Raw genomic sequence first — 20,228 nt, 5'->3', positions numbered from 1 at the left:
CCAGCATGAGTTGCCCTAAGGATAGCAAGAAATAAACGGGCCTAGCCGCAGAGGGCAAGGGGACAGGATCTTAGGAGGTGAAACACATTTCTTTCCTTTTGAAGCAATATTATAGGATTTGTAACAAGACTGGAGGGAATAGTTCATAGCTAGAGTTTTTTAAAGTAATACCAAATAAATGGTCTGAAATAAACCAGCTGTAGCATTAAGATGCAGAAAGTTTATGACAAGCATGTACGTTACCTTATGCCCTTACAGCTAGGATAAAATGCATTTCTTTTTTGTTTGTCTATCATAAAGACATTGCGCATTTGAAGAAAATTAAAGTTTCGAGCAACTCCACCAGAGAAACCAACAGCTAAAACAGACTGGAGTGATGGAGGAATGTGCTTACCAATGGGACACAGAAATTTATCATTGTTCCAAATTCATGAGATTTATAATTCTGACATTAAAAACCCAAGTCAGTATGGTTTTACTCTAAAGGCTATATTTACATTGACTGTTGAACTCAAATTAAGAACAATTTAATCCACAGCAATGTAAGTGCTCTAATTTATGCATGGCAGCTGTGACTCAGTGTTTTTTGGGGGGGCAGTAAAAAAAGCTACACAAGCCTCCTGCAGTTTGTTCATTCATTCTCTTAAGACTTTTGAGGTGGCAACCTGACTCATCTAGAAGGATGAGATGTTGCCAAGAGGAGGGTAGCACTTTGGCTTTTGCAAATTATTCTGCGATGACTGCAATGAGAAGGATAAAACAAATAATGCTCTTTGTAAACTCTGTCACTGTGTCCAGCTCACATCAGTTTACATTTTGGAAGACATTCTCTTTTTCTTTTTTGTAAGCTACTGTGTGCCTCCTGCATGTTGGCAATAGGTAATCAAGCTGTTAACTTGAGTTAAAATGAGAACTATAGTTTTTAGATGCAAAGCCATTGATGGATATAAAGTATCATGCTGAACTGAAAATAATTTTACAAGGCAATAGTGAATCACAGAAAGTGATGCTTACAAGACTACATCAGTCATATTGAGGTGATTTGAGAGCACGAAAGTATGAGTTTAGTCTGCACTAATTTCCATAAGAACATGCTATTCCCTTTGAGTCCACTGATTAGTAATTGCCACGTCGTTTGGAAAAATCAAAATGCCTGGGATGATTTGTTTTGCCACAAGAAGAAAAAAAACAGTCCTCTTATTAGATATAAACACTTTGTTTCCCAAAAGAGTATTTCCTTTAGAAAATATTAAAAGGAGACTAAATTGATTGGTATTAAACAATGAGGGAAAAGTGCTGGCTTTTCTACCAGTGAGATATCGTATAACTACAAAATAAACAGTTTATTTTAAAGGCTCTCTCCCGGTTGGATGACAAAATAGACTCCGGCATTTCACATAAACAGAGGTTGTTTATATTTATTTGGGAGTTCGGAAAGGGAAAATGTTCCTATTTAGATTTTAGCAAAGGATGAAAAATAAGGAAATGGAAGATACGCTTTGCCTTCCAGCTACGCAGAGCTGACTATATAGTACATACTCCCCATTATGTGCATTATTTGGCTATAAACCACAGGTTATCCTTCACTTTAGCTTAAGGATGCTGAAATGTGACCATGTAAAAATTACTTCATGCAGAGCCATGAATTTCCTTCCCCATTTTAAATTAATTTAATCTGCTTAATTTTTTTTTCATAAAACTCCTCTTGCATTCCCTTCTTTGTGGGGGAAGTTATCCAATTATATATCAATGACTGCTAAAACTAAAACGGTAAAACCAAAGCACCAAAACAGCTTAGGAACTTACAATGTCCATTCCCAAAATGAAGTCTTTTTTCATCTGCACCATGTTTTGACTTGTTATAGCCACAGAACCTGGAGGGAAGTCAGGGGAAGAGAACACAGAAAGGAAATATATGAAAGCAATTATCTATGCTCAGAATGTGCAAAGCACAAAAAAAAAAATAAAGCATTTTCCTCAAACAATTAAATGCTTTAGTGAAAGTTTAATGACTTCATATTTTCTAAATCCTTTATAGAAAGCCTCTTTCTCTGGGGACTCTGGAAAGCTGCCTAATGAGGAGATACGCAGAGTTGCTTCCCCACTGTGCAGACCCCTTCAGTTCAGTTTTTATAATGGCCTTAGAAAGTGTTTATAGTATTTTTTTTTAACAACTGCTGTTAGAATGAATGAAGGCTAAAGTCCCCATTGTTAGTGATTAGTGCTGTGCCGTGTTGCCAGTGTTCTGGGTGAGAAAGTGGCAGGGAAATCTGGGGTGCATTTCAAGAGTGAGAGAACATTGGAAAAAGAGAGTAAAAACCACAAATGAGGTCAAAAGGAAGAAGAGAAGTGGTATGAGGTTGAAAAGTGGGGCAGGAATTTAATGGGAAAAAAAGAAAATCAAAACTAAAGATGGAGAAACAAAAGAAAGGGAAGGGAGGAAAGAACAGATCCAAGCAGAGACATTCTTAGCTGTTAAAATACTTCATTCACCACACTCTTCAGATTTTAGCTACAATTAAGGGGAGCAAGCAGAGCAATAGTGAAAGTCAGTCATGAAAGTCAGTCGTAAAAGAGACTGCAAACTCACCTCCCTATCAAAACGTAGGTGACCACTGTGAGGAGAATAATGGCCACTGCCGCTGAAATGGCAATCATTACCACTTGGCTATTTTCCCCTGAGATGGAGAAAGCTGGGAGATTGAAGAGAAAAAATAAGAAAAGACCAGGCATTAACACATCATAACTAACATCTGCATGGAAAAGCTGATAAACTCAATCATAGTTATTCTGCTTTTACCCAAAATATGGCTTACTGCTTAATACAATGTAAACAGAATTCCCCACTTTAGTGTAAAAACAGACACTTCCTATAATGGTGCCTGAAATTTCTAACTAATAAGATAAGATACTCTCTTTCAATGGCATCAATCAAATGGGACTTGAGTGCCTAATCTGTGAAATATCCTGGACTGGTTTTCTGTAGGCTCATTGCAAAGAAACTCATAGGTTAAACCAGAAGTTATCAGAGGAACATAGAGACCAGGTAGATTTCCCTGAATGAAGTTATAAAAGCTTCCTAAAATTTTTTTAGTGCTTATTTAGTTTTGAGAGAGAGAAGACAGGGTGAGAGCGGGGGAGGGGCAGAGAGAGAGGAAGACACAGAATCCGAAGCAGGGTCCAGGTTCTGACCTGTCAGCACAGAGCCCCACATGGGGCTCGAACTCACAAGTGGTGAGATCAGACCTGAACCGAAGTCGGATGCTTAAGCGACAGGGTTACCCAGATGCCCTAAAAGCTTTCTAATCAAGCTTGTTTAGCTTCCAATATCTAGAATTATATAAATGTTTTTTTAGCACATACCCCCAACAAATTATTCTCCCTGTGTTTCCTACCTTTATGAGCAGCCCATCACTCCCTCACTCACCTAGACGAGATGTTGGTAAAAATGATTCAGGAATCAAACCTGGCCTGCCACAAGGTTTTATATAGCTCAAGAGCTTAGAATGGCTTCCATTTGCTTAATGGTTGTAAAAAGTCAAAAGAAGATTTTTGACATGTAAAAATTATGTAAAATTCAAAATTGGTGTCCATATGTGAAGTTGTATTGGAGCACAGCCACATTCATTTATGTATTATGCTACACGAATTCATTCTATGGCTGCTTTTAAGCTACAATAGCCAGGTTGAGGAGGAGCAACAGAGATCGTTTGCACACACAGCCTAAAATATTTATTGTCTAGCCCTTTATGGTAAAAGTTTCCTGGTTTATGGAAAACATTTACTGATCCTTGAGCTAGACCAGTGCTTCTCTGACTTCAGTGTTCATTCAAACCACTGGGGAATCTTTTGGAAAAGAAGTTTCTGATTCAGTCTGTCTAGAGTGGGGACTGAGACTGTGCTTTTCTTTTCTTTTTTTCATTTGTTTTAGAGAGGTGGTGGAGAGAGGGGCAGAGAAGCCTTAAGCAGGCTCCACATTCAACACAGAGCCCAGTAAGGGGCTCAATGTGGGGTCAGTCTCAAGATGCTGGGATGATGACCTGAGCCAAAATCAAGAGTTAGGCACTGAGCCACACTGGTGACCTGAGACTGTGCTTTTTTTATAAGCTTCCAGTGATGCTGACGACTGATTCCAGACCACATTTTGAGTAGCAAGGTGTAGACCACAAATATGAAGTCATCTTGTCTTCTCCCTCTCCCCATCCTTCACTATCCAATTAATCACCAAACTGTTTTAAGTGTTTTAGTTCATGTCTTCATTTCTCTTCTGGATTACAATTAGAAATTCCTAATTGGTCTTTATTTGCTTTCCTTTCCTATCTTTTATCTGGCCAGTAGAGTATTTCTTCTAAACCATGCATTTGATCATGTCATTGTCATGCATAAAAGTTTTGCAGGGCTCTCCATCACTTTTAAGATAACATACAAATTCTGTAGCAGAGCAGGTTAAAGCCATTTAAGATCCTGTTTCTTGCCTACACCCCAGCCTCATTTCTAACAAACTCTATAAGCATCCTAGTCTCTAGACTTTCCAAAATATACACAGCTCCTGGAACAACGTCTTTCGCATGCCCATATTTCAATGTCTATTGCCCTTGTAGTAAGTGCTGATTGAACAAATGAATGAGTGAGGTATCTAAGGAGCTTAGAAGAGAGAATTGGATTACTTGAATACTATCTCCTCTCCAGAAGCCATTATCAAATACATATTCAGCCTGATCAAAATCTAAGTTTGGAAGGTTTTCTTGAAAATAATGCAGTTTTAGGAAGACCTATATGATACAAATAGAGACACACGGCAAATGGGCTATAAGAAGTTTTCTAAGCAACTGAAAATAAGAGCTCAGAGTGTTGGAAGGAAGGCACCCTCATCATGTAAACTGCTGCAAGCCCTTTATTCTTTACTACCAGCAAACTGTTGTTCACACCACTGTGGCAGGCATGGGAGTGCCTGCTCGGATCGTCCTGCTAAGTCTGCAGCAGGCAGACAGCTTCCAGCTGCTGTACCTTCTGGACCCACCGCAGCCTTCACACCCTGGCCACCCTCCCCTCGATGACTAAATGCCATAAGGGACTGGAGCCAAGCCCTCCCTGCTCAGTGCAGGACTCCTCTAAGGGGTCTTCACTCTGGGACTCCCCACCGCTTGTGACACCCGCAGAGTTGTGCTGCTGGCTATGTCTCTTCCTCCTCCAGTCTTCTCTTTCCCTCCACCTCTTCACAGACCTCTGACCTACATCCCAGCACGAGGTGCTGCCTGACCACTTCTGTTCTTCCTGCCTCCTTCCTTCTGCTGCATTTTCCCCTATAAAGTTCATGTAATTCCATCTTAACATCTCTATCCCAGAACAACTGGACGGATGCATCCCTATCCATTGGATATAAATCTATGATTCGTTTGTAAAATAACTTAACTTAGTGATTCAACATGCTCCATAAACCTATAATAATAACGTTATCTCATGCTTTCCATGTTGTGCATACATTGTAATAACTTCTGAAATGCAACAAGTTCTGCATTCTCTGTGACGTTTAGCCAGCTGATGAGATACAGGTCAATGAAACTGGGAGAGGAAACATAATAGAAGGAAGAGGAATTTTCTATTTCTTTTTCTGTCACAGACAGAATTAAATTAGGACATCTCTGCAATGTCCTCTATCTCTATATCTATGAATCCTGGTGACTATCTAAGGCACATGATCAAATGGATCATTTTTGTTAGTGAAATTACCAAACACTTTTTTTTTTTTACAAATAGTTTATTGTCAAATTAGTTTCCAAATAACAGTCAGTGCTCATCCCCAAAGTGCCCTCCTCCATGCCTACCCCCCCCTCCCCCCCACATCCATCAGTCCTCAGTTTTTGTCAGCATTCAAGAGTCTCTCATGGTTTGCCTCTCTCCCTTTCCCCCACCATTTCCGCCCTTCTTCTCCCCCTTGTTCCTCCGTCAAGTTCCTCCTAATCCTCCTATACGTGCAAACATAGGATATTTGTCCTTCTCTGCCTGACTTATTTCGCTCAGCATAACACCCTCAAGGTCCATCCATGTTGCTACACATGGCCAGATTTCATTGTTTCTCATTGCCATGTAGTATTCCATGGTAGAGATAAACCACATCTTCTTGATCCATTCATCTGTTGAGGGACACTTAGGCTCTTTCCATGTTTTAGCTATTGTGGAGAGTGCTGCTATGAACATTGGGGTACATGTGCTCCTATGCCTCAGCATTTCTGTATCCCTTGGGTAAATTCCTAGCAGTGCTATTGCTGGGTCCTAGGGGAGTTCTATTGTTAGTTTCCTGAGGAACCTCCACACTGTTTTCCAGAGGGGCTGTACCAGTTTACATTCCCACCAACAGTGTAGGAGGGTGCTCATTTCTCCACATCCTTGCCAGCATCTAGAGTTCTCTGATTTGCTCATTTTAGCCACTCTGACTGGTGTGAGGTGGTATCTCAGTGTGGTTTTGATTTGTATTTCCCTGATGAGGAGGGATGCTGAGCATCGTTTCATGTGTCTGTTGGCCATCTGGATGTCCTCTTTGGAGAAGTGTCTGTTCATGTCTTCTGCCCATTTCTTCACTGGGTTGTTTGCTTTTCGGGCGTGTAGTTTGGTGAGTTCCTTATAGATTCTGGATATTAACCCTTTATCTGATATGTCATTTGCAACTATCTTTTCCCATTCTGTTGGTTGCCTATTAATTTTCTGGGTTGTTTCCTTGGCTGTGCAGAAGCTTTTAATCTTGATGAGGTCCCAACAGTTTATTTTTGCTCTTGATTCCCTTGCTTTTGGGGATGTGTCAAGTAAGAAGTTGCTGCGGTGGAGGTCAAGGAGGTTGTTTCCTGCTTTCTCCTCTAGGGTGTTGATAGTTTCCTGTCTCACGTTCAGGTCCTTTATCCATTTTGAACTGATTTTTGTGCATGGTGTGAGAAAATGATCTAGTTTCATTCTTCTGCATGTTGCTGTCCAGTTCTCCCAACACCATCTGTTAAAAAGGCTGTCTTTTTTCCATTGGATATTCTTTCCTGCTTTGTCAAAGATCAGTTGGCTGTATACTTTTGGGTCCACTTCTGAGTTCTCAATTCTGTTCCATTGGTCTATGTGTCTGTTTTTGTGCCAATACCATACTGTCTTGAGGATGACAGCTTTGTAGTAGAGGCTGAAGTCTGGGATGGTGATACCTCCCGTTTTGGTTTTATTTTTCAGTATTACTTTGGCTATTCGGGGTCTTTTGTGGTTCCATACAAATTTTTGGATAGTTTGTTCTAGTTTTGAGAAGTATGCTGGTGCCATTTTGATTGGAATTGCATTGAATGTGTAGAGTGCTTTAGGTAGTAATGACATCTTAACTATATTTATTCTTCCTATCCATGAGCATGGAATGTTTTTCCATTTCTTTGTGTCTTCTTCAATTTCCTTCATAAGTTTTCTATAGTTTTCATCATACAGATCTCTTGTATCCTTGGTTAGGTTTATTCCAAGGTATTTTATGGTTTTTTGTGCAATTGTGAATGGGATCAGTTTCTTGATTTCTCTTTCTGTTGCTTCATCTTTGGTGTATAAAAATGCAACCGATTTCTGTACGTTGATTTTGTACCCTGCAACTTGGCTGAATTCTTGGATCAGTTCTAGTAGGCTTCTGGTGGAGTCTGTCGGGTTTTCTATGTAGAGTATCATGTCATCTGCGAAGAGTGAAAGTTTGACTTCCTCTTTGCCAATTCTGATGCCTTTGATTTCCTTTTGTTGTCTGATGGCTGATGCTAGGACTTCCAGCACTATGTTAAACAACAGTGGTGAGAGTGGACATCCCTGTCGTGTTCCTGATCTCAGGGGGAAAGCTCTCAGTTTTTCCCCGTTGAGGATGATGTTAGCTGAAGGCTTCTCATAGATGGCTTTGATGATGTTTAAGTAGGTTCCTTCTATCCCAACTTTCTCTAGAGTCTTTATTAAGAAGGGATGCTGTATTTTGTCAAATGCTTTTTCTGCATCTATTGACAGGATCACATGGTTTTTATCTTTTCTTTTATTGATATGATGTATCACCTTGATTGATTTGCGAATGTTGAACCAGCCCTGTAACCCAGGAATGAATCCCACTTGATCTTGGTGGATGATTCTTTTGATATGCTGCTGGATTCGATTTGCAAGGATCTTGTTGAGAATTTTTGCATCCGTATTCATCAAGGATATTGGCCTATAGTTCTCTTTTTTTGCTGGATCTCTGTCAACCCCTCAGAAATACAAGCAATTATAAGGGAATACTATGAAAATTATATGCCAACAAACTGGACAACTTAGAAGAAATGGACAAATTCCTAAACACACACTCACTACCAAAATTCACACGGGAAGAAATAGAATACCTGAACAGACCCATAATGAGTGAAGAAATCGAATCAGTGATCAAAAATCTACCAACAAAGAAGAGCCCTGGACCTGATGGTTTCCCTGGGGAATTCTACCAGACATTTAAAACAGAATTAATCCCAATTCTTCTCAAGCTATTCCAAAAAATAGAAGTCGAAGGAAAACTCCCGGACTCATTTTATGAAGCCAGCATCACTCTGAAATTACCAAACATTTTTAATGAGTGATTTTGAATACATGCATTGTAGAGTTGTCTAAAAATATGTGGAGCACTTTAAAAAGTTACTGTCTACTGCATGTCTTAGAAACTCATTTTGTATATGTTTTCCCACAAACAAACTGCTTCCACTGTTTCTACTCATTTCCCATTTTAGAACATCCTGCACATACTGCTGACTTTCTCTCCCTAAAGCAGACTGGTTAGAAGCTCATTCTCATGAACCAGAATGCTTGGATTTGCACTTCTTTTGCTGTGTGACATAAGATCACTGGGGTGATGATCAAATGGGTTAATATAACCAAACACTTAAAACAGTTCTAAGCACTTAACAAATACTTAATAAATGTTACATATTTTTATTATTTCATTTCCCCAGTAAAAAACTAGCAAAAAGTGCTGTAGATTCAGTTTCTGCCCAAGGAGGATTTCCAGACAGTTGACTTGTCTGCTTTCCCAAGCATGTCAGTTTCATTCTGTTTATACTTCTCGCTGTGGAGATGCTACCTTGACTCTAGGGAAGCCCTTTACTCCTATAAACTCTATAATTTCAGCACAATATATATTTTTTAATGTACAGCTGCAGCACTGGATTAGTACTCCATAATGTGGAGGTTCCAGGTTCACTGACTCCACTTCCTCGTTATGCAATCTGAGAAAAATCACATAAACTGTATCCTAAACCATCTATAAAGGAAATAATAGTACTCAAATAACTACAGAACAGAGTCAAATAAAATGCTTATGAAAGTGCTTAATGGGGTGCCTGGGTGGCTGAGTTGGTAGAGTGTCCAACTCTTGATTTTAGCTCAGGTCATGATATCAGGATTCCTGTCAGTGCAAGTATACTTGGGATTCTCTCCCTCTCTCTCTCTGCTCACTCCTGCTCACTTTCTCTTTCAAAATAAACAAACTTAAAAAAAAAAAGATAATGCTTATTATCATATAACTACATGGGTTCTCGAATCTGAGCCATCATTTACCAATTATGTGACTTTAGAAAGGTTATTTACACCTCTCTATGCCTCACTTTCCTCATCTGTAAAGATAATAATAATTATAAAAAATAAGACATTTGGGGTTGCCTAGGTGGCTCACTTGGTTAAACATCCGACTTCAGCTCAGGTCATGATCTCATGGTTCATGAGTTCGAACCCCACGATGGGCTCTGTGCTGACAGCTCAGAGACTGGAGCCTGTTTCAGATTCTGTGTCTCCCTCTCTCTCTGCCCCTCCTCTGCTTGCTCTCTCTCTCTCAAAAATAAATAAACATTAAAAACGACATTTTAACCAAGTTCAAAAGATATTATCTAAACTCTAGGTAAAAACAAACTTTGCTCTACTAAAAAATATCTATATGTCTTATGAAAGGTAACTTTTCATATAATTTTTAAAAATAAAACTAGAAAAAAGTAGAACAGCAAAATGTTAAAGAAATACAAACATCATTTTTTAAATTTTATTAAAAAAATTTAAATTATTTTTAAAATATCAATATTCAACAAATAAGACTCTTAAGTTCTTAGAATGAATTTCTATAAATATATCATTTTGATTAAAAAAAAGAGAGTTGGTTTTTGTCTTTCCCCGCCAAGACCAAAGCTACCTTTTTTTTTAATCCATATTTAAAGTCTGGAAGAATTCTATGGTAAAAAAGAGTAAACTGAGTTTTTAAAATAGCAAACTGAACAACTCAAAGATATTTATATGTGAGGAACAAGATGTTAAAATGCTCATCTTTTTCTTCTCATTCTCTTTTCATCTGCTCTATCCATCAGTGAAACTATTGCAAGTATAAAACTTCTTTGGCAAAACCCCAAAACTCTGTAGTTTTCAATGGAATATTTCTTAAACCTCAGACACTGAAGGCTCATTAGAGGTTCATGCAAAATGCCGCCACAGCAGTATCTGTAGTAAATCTGTATTCACATTAGTATATTGGGATTTTTTTGTTCCCTTTGAAAATTTACATATCAGCTAGAGTTAAGTGCTGATTAAAAAAATAAAATATGTGTACCTAATGGTGATCTGCCCCTCCTGCCCCTCAATATGCCTAATTTCTACCACAGGATATAATGAACATGTGTTTTTTTGCTTGCTGGGATTTGTGATCTTTCTTGGTAAAGCACATGTAGGTTTTGTTGTTCCTAACTTAAACAGCCATTTAAAAGTTTGAAAAAAAAATTCAATTTGTAATCATTTCAGAACAGGAAACTGTTTCGCGGGATACCTGGTGGGCTCAGTTGGTGGAACATGTGACTCCTGATCTCGGGGTTGTGATTTTGAGCCCCACTTTGGGTGTAGAGATTACTTAAAAATAAAATCTTAAAAAAACAAGAAACTTTCCTGCATTACTTAAATTTTACAAAAAGATTGAGAACTACTAATGCTAAAATGCAATTAAAGTTTGTTATGATGTCATCTAAAATTTTAAATTTGTTTTAAACCTGTTAAAGATGCACTTTCATGGTATTTTAGAACATTCTGTTTCTGATGTTCTCAGAGAGCCCTTTCTTCTTGGAGGCCCGGAGGGAAGACTGCCCGTGGAGTCCTGAGTCCTGCCGTAGGCAGAAGGGCCTGCCTCCTGCCCCCTTTGCAGTCTTTAGTCATGGTGGAGAGCGTGGTCCCTGCATGAAGCCTGCGGTGGTTACTGAAGGTGCAGCAGCTGGAGGCTGTCTGCCCACTGCTGCCTTGGGGGCAGGGACATCCAAGCAGGCTCTCCAAGACTGCCACAGAGGTGAAAACATGTATATCCATCACAGGAGGATTAGCAGAGGTCTTGAAGTGTAGGTTAGTGATTTTGAGAATTAGCTCTCCTTTGAGTTAGAAGTATTACCGCGTTTCAGTGTGAGCTGATAATTTCTAAGAACACTCAATTCCCAATACCTTGCAGAAAATACAGCTAGTAATGGTAGCGAAATTCACCATATCTGACAAAAAGTGTGCCATAAAAATAGCGTAACTATTTGATAGAGTAGCTGTTATATTAGATTGTTTTTGTAATTTGTGTTTATCTTTAATGTTTCTTTTTTTTCACATTTATTTATTTTGAGAGAGAGATAGTGTGCATGAGCGGGAGAGGGGTAGAGAGAGAGAGAGAGAGGGAGACGCAGAATCTCAAATAGGCTCCAGACTCTGAGCCAGCAGCACAGGGCCAGACACGGAGCTAGAACTTGGAACAAGGAGATCATGACCTAGACCAAAGTCAGCTGCTTAACCGACTGAGCCACCCAGGCACCACTTTAATGTTCTATTAGGTATGGATTGTGCACATAATAAAAATATTACCGTACCAAAACCAATGTGCTTTTAGATCATGAACAAAATATTTAGATAGGAAATATCATGCCAGGAGAAATGCCAAATTGGAACAGTCAACAGAGATGACTGGGTGTCCCTTCAGTACTGTGCTGGCCATTGTCAGACACTCTCTGGATGATCTGTTTCTAGATGGAGTTCACCTTTGATTGTCTTCCTAGGCTATTTTACAACTGTGAATTTAAGTTGCAGGAAAACAGTGATGTATAACAATTGTTCCCATTACAATTAAAATAGAACATTCACTAGAGAGATAGAACTGCTTTATGTACAGTAGAAAAGATGACTCCAATCATTACATTTATTGTCCTATAGGATATTAATCAGCCTGGAACAAATTAATAAATTTAAGTATTCCTGATTGCCTAGAATACATATATACACAAATATGTATTTATATGTGTATATTTATCTGTTCTTCAAATTTTACTTTAATTTAAAAAATAAACCAGTTTAATCTTTTGTAGGATGCAATAAACAGAAATAAATATATAATAGTCTCCTCATTAATTAATACACTAAATAAAATCCTTAACTTGAACTTGATCTTGTGTTCACTTTGAATTAGTACCATGGCTGTGATATTTATTAGCTTTCTGAAAATTATAGTTTAGCAGAGAATTTTTCTAATGTGAAGCAAATGCATTTGAAAAAAAGAGAAATGCTACTGGGAAAATGTTTGCCAATTTTAGACCAGTCTATGCCAAATTTGGTGTCAGACACACAAGACTATCCAAATTGCTTGTGAATGTGAATGAGGTGATAAATCAGGTTTCAAAAATCCTTAATCTCCAAGTGATACAAGATTGAATGTGTTAAGGATTAAAACAATATTAAAATCCTCATGGATCAGCAAGTTTCTTTTCATAGTTCACTGAATCATGCAATGAACCTGGAATAGCTGGATGAACAGGTACAAGGAGTATGTAACCATATTAAATAGCATTCTTCAAAGCAACTTATGGCCAATAGAAGACCAGTAGCATTCCAGGCCTTGGAATATGTTTTATTTGTAAAAACGAAAAAAAAAATCCCACCCAGATGCACACCCACACTTATACAAATCTACAGACCCAATGCTATATAAATTGTTAAATATTTCAGGCAATATACTTTCAATGCATCTAAATGTGTAAACATTATCTAAATTTAGATGGAGAGGAGAATGAATTATCAGACACCTTTGCAACAGACCTCCCCCTACACCCTACACTGAAATAATACATACAGTCCGGGCTAGTTTCAAATTCAAACTTGCGACTGTTGCTCCCGTATCCAGCAGCAGTTCGGGCTCGGATTTGGAATACATAAGTAGTGTCAGGCTTGAGGCTACTGATGGTCACATTCGTGCCTCTTGCCCTCAGAATGGTATAGCTTGTCTCTTGCTCCTGCTTTGAGGTAAGAAAAATCATGTTAAAATCAAATCTTCATCAGGTAATTAGATGGTAAAAAGGTGAGCCACCCAAAATCAGTTCTTGCAGATTTTACCAACAACAAAGGACGCATGAAAGAGATGACAATTATTTCACTCTCTGAATACAACAGAGGCATTTTTAGGCTAAAAATACATACAGAATTTCTTAACTTGGATAAAATGATTTGTGCCCTGCACATATAGCAGAAGTTAGTTTTCATTCTTACACGTTAGTGAATATGCGAGTGATATGCTTTCTTCATTGCCAAGCCTGAATGAAAACTTCAGTCCAATTTCAAAAATAAACTTACAAAGAGGAAAATATTCTTTTGAATTAAACTTAATGGGGATACGCTACTGATTCTCAGAAAAATATTTTATCAATTACAAAATACTAAAATTTAAAAAGGCCCAGGTTTTATATATAGCACTACATTAATAACTTTCTCAGAATCAGTTATCTGTGCACTGTATTTAATCTAAGTCACTGTGATTCAGTAGAGGCACATATCTTTGGATCAAAGCCTAGAGATATTTCCCCAAAGGATCTTCTCCAGGAGACTCACATTGTACAGAAGGAGATTCACAGTACACATTAACAGTAAAGTCTTTTAGTGTCACGCCTTGTGTACAAAAATTGGATTTACACAGAATTGTGTTTTCCCCCTAAGGCACATTAACATATAGTGAGTGCTTTTGGGTAACCTGATTTTGAACAATGGTGGAATGTCCCTGCACCATGGTGGGGCCTGGAGTGGACATCCTCAACCAAAATGACAGAATAGTACCGGAAAATGTTCAATATTACAGACCCATTTTAGTTAGAGATGCTAGGTATGTATTAAGTAGCATTTGAGTTGGTATATTAAATAATAAAGAGGATCAAATATATTTATTTTACAGAAATAATTCATTTTTTAAAAACTTGAGCATATGCCTAAACTTCACTCTGTTTATCATCATTAGTGAACTAAACAGTCAAAAAAAGCTAGACCTTGAAAAAAAAGAAAGAAAGAAAAAGAAAGCTAGATATTAATGAGCTTAAATTCTAGTGAAACATTCAAAACGTTTCCAAGTATCATTATATATATATATATACACACACATATATATGAATTCATATACATATGAATAATTTTTAAATTTATGTATGTAAGATAAAAGTAAGTATTTATATAAATGTATATATTGAAGATAATATTGCAAGTAAGTTTGTATCAAATTTTAAAATGTTTAGGGATTAAAAAGTAGATTCAGCCATTTTTTCCTGCACTGGTAAATATTGTTTAATCTAAGGATGTGCATTGTGCTTTGCTGGTAGAGTCTGACAGAAGTTCAGAATTTTGTGAATGTTTGTCAAGATATGAGCATAGATTAACTGTATTTCTGAATTAGCCCTAAAGGTCTAAAGGTTGGATGTTTCCTGGTTTTTCTATCTAGTGTGAACTGAGGCATATCATTATTTATTTTATTTTGTTGCATTGTCTATAAAACATGGATTCTTATATTTGCCCAATCTTTTAAAAACACTTTTAAAAACAAAAGCTCATAATCAGATGAGTATTTCACATTGTTACAGTGGAGCACCAAAAGCTAGGATGTAAGTTATTTATACTATGACTTTAGCACAATAAAGTTGATTAGCCCTCTTTTTCTTCTTTTAATGAAAGAGATTCCTTTCCCTGCATGTGGCAGTATGGAAGAAAATGTCATCATACTTGTTTGTGAAATACATTAACCTCGATAAAGAGAATAAATACACAATGTAGATAAATGTTTACACATTATGATTTTTTTGCACAACTATTCATACCACTAATTCTCCTGTCTCTAATAATCCACATTCATTTAGAGCAAGGCTTCTAATACAGGGAAACACACTAATGGAAGAGTCATGGCTGCCTGGAATCAAACCAGAGACCTGTTCATTAACAGTGAGCTTATGAGCAATTCAAATAATGCCATTGACTCTGTTTTCTTATTTGTGGATGAACCTATCTGCCTACTTTTGTAGGATTATCAGACAACTCAAAATTAAATAATGTATGCCAAACTGTTCTATGAAGTGCTCCATAAATGCACAATTTATTTTTAATTCACCTTAAAATACTTTGTAAAGTGCACACAAATATGGTTTGTTCATGTTGGTAGCTATAAAACCACCCAGGTCCGATAAGATTTAAATATATCTTGCTTTCAAACCTCACCATAATTTATAACCAAAGAAAAATAAGTGCCATTTAGAGTGATGAAATACTATATCCTAAATTCTACTTATAAATAATTATGCACCTATTTTTATAATTGTATTACTGAACCACAATTTTATGATGTGGATCAAACTTATCCATCTACACCTACCTTTCTAAATTACCTTGTACAATATCAAGAAAGCTTTTCATTGTCAGTTCAATAACACAATGGTTTTGTTATTAATTCAATGTTCCTATTTGTACTGAATGAAATTCATGTGAATGTGAAGGTCAGGAAACGATGCCTAGGCAATAAACTAAGGAACAGCCCATCAGTAGATGAATCACTGAAATAGTTGGTAGAACAAGTCTCAATGTGAAAGGACAAATGTCATTTCTAATGCCACAACTAGATAGCTTAAATTTGGTACTGACATTTTTGCTGTGGCTTATTGCTACAAAATGGGGGATATTTGGCACAATGATTTTATTTTATTTTTTAAATGTTTTATTTATTTCTAGGAGAGAGAGAGAGAGACAGCGTGAGCAGGGGAGGGTCAGAGAGAGAGGGAGTCACAGACTGAAACAGGCTCCAGGCTCTGAGCTGGCAGTCAGCACAGAGTCCGACGTTGGGCTCGAACCCACGAACCGCGAGATCATGACCTAAGCAAAAGTCGGACGCTTAACCGACTAAGCCACCCAGGCGCCCCGGCACAATGATTTTAAAACCCCACTCTACTTATAAATCAAAGGTATCAGAGGACCAGAGTTCCAAACAGAGCTCTACCGTGCCATTGATTTCTCTGCAAGTGCACAAGTCATAACAAGGTAACCTTTTTCCCTACACAGCCCAACCCTTTAACATCATCTCCCCACCTTTTCATAGTATTTGACCTCGTAGTCCAATATGATCCCATTAGGGTGTTCAGGTTCCTGCCAGGATAAAGAGATGCTGTTTCTGGATGTTCGATCCTTCTTGATCGTCATGACAGGCGATGGAGCTGTAAAGAAAAAAATCGGAGGGGACGTTGGGAGGACACCAATCAATCCAACTGGTAAGGGTGGTAAAGAAGAGCAGAGAGAGAAGGGAACAAGCAAATTCAGGCTATCATTGCTCTAATCTTCGGCAAGAAAGCACTGTCTCCATTTCAGAGGCTCTGGAGTATTAATCTGGCCCCATATCAAGCCTCAGCAGCTGGATTATAGCCTTGGTACATACAAGCCTATGGAAAATGAGCTGAGATTTTCAGCTGCTGGTGGACTGGTGGCAAGTGAGCAGATGTTTTCAATCTGCTACTATAATGTAAGCAATGAAATATATTTAATATATTAAAAAAAGAACAAAACATCAGGGCTACCTATTTGTTATAATGTTGCAAAGTTATTAATGCCAGATTCTTCAGCTCATTGATAACATTTTCATATGCAACTCTTTAAGAGGACTGGAATCCATTATGCACCAGGAGTCCCTTGGTATCTATAGGTAATAATAATATTTAGTGTATTGTAAAATATACAGGGTTTAGAACATATTATAGTAGGTCTTGACTTTTGACAAAAATCTCACATGAATAAAATTATCAGGAAATAACAATTTTCTGCTGTTACATTTTTATTTCTTAAAATATATATATTTAATAAGAAATACTAAGGAACTGATTACTTTTGGTGTCACAAAGCTTGGGATATATTTTGGGGTGTCTTATTGGGTGCTGATTCTACACTTGTTATGTTTTGCTATGCATTACCTAAAGTATAGAATATGAATCAAAATCATCTGTTTGGATCAGATATCATAGGGTCACCTTCATTTCTAATGGAATATTAAATTAATTTTAAGTGATATCCTCTTTTAAATCTTTCCATTAAAAAGAAAAATGCGTACTATCCCTCAGTGCACTTCTGGTTTCAAATCTCAGCTTTGGTACACTGGCCAACTGAAATATCTCACTGTGGGGCTCAGCAGCAGCCTGCCCTAATGGACTGCAGGAAAATAAATTGCAAACATGAAACAAACAAAAATAAAGAATTTTCAAGTACATTAACTACTGAATTGTTTTCACTGCTTAAAAACCTATTTTCTTATAGATTTTTCTCAAATCAAGAATTATGAGAATGCAGTGTATTTGTATTCATTCACCCAAGCAGCTAGCATTAGAAGTTTCGTATTTGAGGATTTGATGTTCCTGTGATTGTCGCATTCCGACGTTTGCATCTAACCTCTTAAATTGTTCCCATTTATAAATGCTTTTCATTTGTATTCCTTACTTAAAATAAAGCATTTGTTAAGCTTGCCTCATGACCCTGTATTAGAATGGGTAAATGTAAATGAAAAATCTGCTGCAATACATTTCCCATCCCCCTATTTCTACTATTTTTAAGATCTTCTGAACTCTTTTGTAATTAGAGCATGATTCATTTAATAGGCAGGGAAGGATTATTGAATCTTTTGCCAAGGAAAAATGTAGTTGTTGCTTTTCTGATGGGAAAGTAAATACATTTTTATTCATATTTTTCCTATTAGCAATTAATATCCTTTCATGTAATTTAGCATCGTTTACTTCTCATATTTAATTTTCGTCTATTCAATATTATTGTTTTATTTCTTGGATTGGCCTCATAGCACCCTCACCCCTCCAACCTGTACTGGTTTGCTAATTTGAATTGATTCTTAGCAAAGAATAATTTATTTTGTTTATATTTCACTAAAATGTTATAAATGTATTCAATGTATCTAAATACATCACTCAGTTATAAATAAATAAAAAAGTTACATTTTGAGAATTATTTTCTTTTACTTTAACTCTAACACCTAAAAAAACCCAATTCATTATCCCATTGCTAATAAAAAAGTTGTAGCACTAATGTCCTGTGAAACAAATATTGTTTTTGTACAAAATGAAAAATTCCACTAAGTTTCCTGCTGAAATAAATTCGTAATGGAGTAACTTTTAATATATACTTACAGAAGTTTTCAAAGGTGGTTACTGTTGGAACACTTTATTAGTAAACCCATGGAGACCCTACACTGAATCCATATCACCATGAAACTCGTTCATTTTTCCTAACAATTAAAATACATTTTTCAGAGAAGTTTTGAAAATTACCATGCATGGCATCTCCCCTTAAAAAACAACAGTGACAAAAAAAAACCCCAAAAAAACAAAAGCAAAAATCCCCCACAAAACCCACAAAAACCAAAAACCAAAAACAAGAGAGAAAATAATTCATTTTCTAAGAACAACTGTGAGGAAGGCTATATTAACGTTTTAATGAAAGCTTTGCAGGCTGTTTGGGATCTGCCCAACGTTTACTGCTTCTGCACTGAGCAAGGCTCTATAACTGCTCAAATTCTTCAAAGGGCTTTGAGCAAGCTGCAGGGCCCTGTTTGACTGTAATAAATAGTCTTTTGTAATTCCACACTTACTTAAGTAGAGGCAATTGCTCGGAGCTTGTGCCATCTCTAAGTTAAATGAACCTTTTCTGATTGCTGCTTTTAGGCCTCTGTTAAGTCATTTGTTCTGCTCTTTTAATGCACGCCTCTTGTGTTGGCTACGTTTCAACAGTGTCAGCCCTGCGCACCAGCTGGGATCCCGTCACATTGAGGTAATGCTCATCAATATTTTAATATTCATAAATAATTAACAGAAATTGTTTTTCTCTCTCCTAATAAATAATTTTAGGACATAATGAAACATACTGCAGGAAGAGATGAATTCCGTGGGCACTACACTGTATCAATGCTTTTGAAAAGATTTTCTAGAACACTCCGAATTCATGTCTTGAAGTATAATTTGTCTACACTTCCTTATGTGCTTGTAGAATTTGTAATATTAATCAGAAACAGTGATATGGATTACATTTCTTTAAGTTAATTTCCAGGTATTAAAGAGTGATTTGTTCAAAGTGCCAGTTTCCAAACTCCATACAAATCTTTTAAATTTATTATTATTTTTTAATATGTAAGAGAACATGGTATTGCAATATATACCATAAAATAGATTTGACTTTTTGGTCTTCATTTCTTTTTTTTTTTTTAACTTTGATGTGAAAGAATGGTGAGTCATAGTTACATGGAATGAAAAAAAATATAGGGGCACCTGGGTGGCTCAGTTGGTTGTCTGACTCTTGATTTTGGCTCAGGACATGATCTCACAGTTCCTGAGATTGAGCTCCACATCAGGTTCTGTGCTAACAGAACCTGCTTGAAATTGTCTCTCTCCCTCTTTCTCTGCCCTTTTCCTGCCCGTGCACGTTTGAGAGTTTACTCTCTCTTTCTCTCTCTCAAAATAAGTAAATAAACTTATATACATCCCAAAACTAGAAAAATGCTCTCAGCTAGAGTGAAAAGTTACATAGGAGGAGGAGACACAGGTCGTTCGCAGCAAAATTGAGGTGTAAAAGCTAAAACAGCAATTACTGGTCAACACGCCAAAAACCGAAGATTAAGAGTTTTAATCTGAGGCCTCTTTTATATACGTCAAATGATATATTACTGAAACGACTCTCATTAAGAGGAAGAAATTGATGACAAAATAGGCTGCTATGAACCTGGTCCAGGCTTTTATGCAGGTTAGTAAATACAGAGTTTTATAGGAAAGAGCATATGAAAAAGTGGTAACAAGAAAAATTAAAATAGTAGGTAGGAAATAATTTTTAGTAAGCTAACAACCTTCTTTAAAATAATGTCTTGGTGTGAAAGTACAGCTTGGTTGTACTGATAT

At 37.0% G+C, this 20,228-nt stretch overlaps 1 protein-coding gene across 2 annotated transcripts in view; it reads right to left on the bottom strand.

The window, feature by feature from the left end:
- EPHA3 (EPH receptor A3) overlaps positions 1–20,228 on the bottom strand; it is a 340,047-nt gene that overhangs the window by 67,840 nt on the left and 251,979 nt on the right. For both annotated transcript variants that reach the window (XM_039222850.1, XM_039222851.1), the window contains exons 5-8: positions 16,381–16,505; positions 13,127–13,289; positions 2,591–2,693; positions 1,807–1,874 (exon numbers count right to left, since the gene is read on the bottom strand). In XM_039222850.1, coding sequence (XP_039078781.1) covers positions 1,807–1,874; positions 2,591–2,693; positions 13,127–13,289; positions 16,381–16,505 — 459 coding nt within the window. The remainder of the gene's footprint in view (positions 1–1,806; positions 1,875–2,590; positions 2,694–13,126; positions 13,290–16,380; positions 16,506–20,228) is intronic.

This window comes from Hyaena hyaena, unplaced genomic scaffold (assembly GCF_003009895.1).
Source record: "Hyaena hyaena isolate Hyena2069 unplaced genomic scaffold, ASM300989v1 scaffold_1204, whole genome shotgun sequence".
In the NCBI taxonomy this organism is placed as follows: Eukaryota; Metazoa; Chordata; class Mammalia; order Carnivora; family Hyaenidae; genus Hyaena; species Hyaena hyaena.
This window is presented reverse-complemented; position numbering and strand designations above follow the sequence as displayed.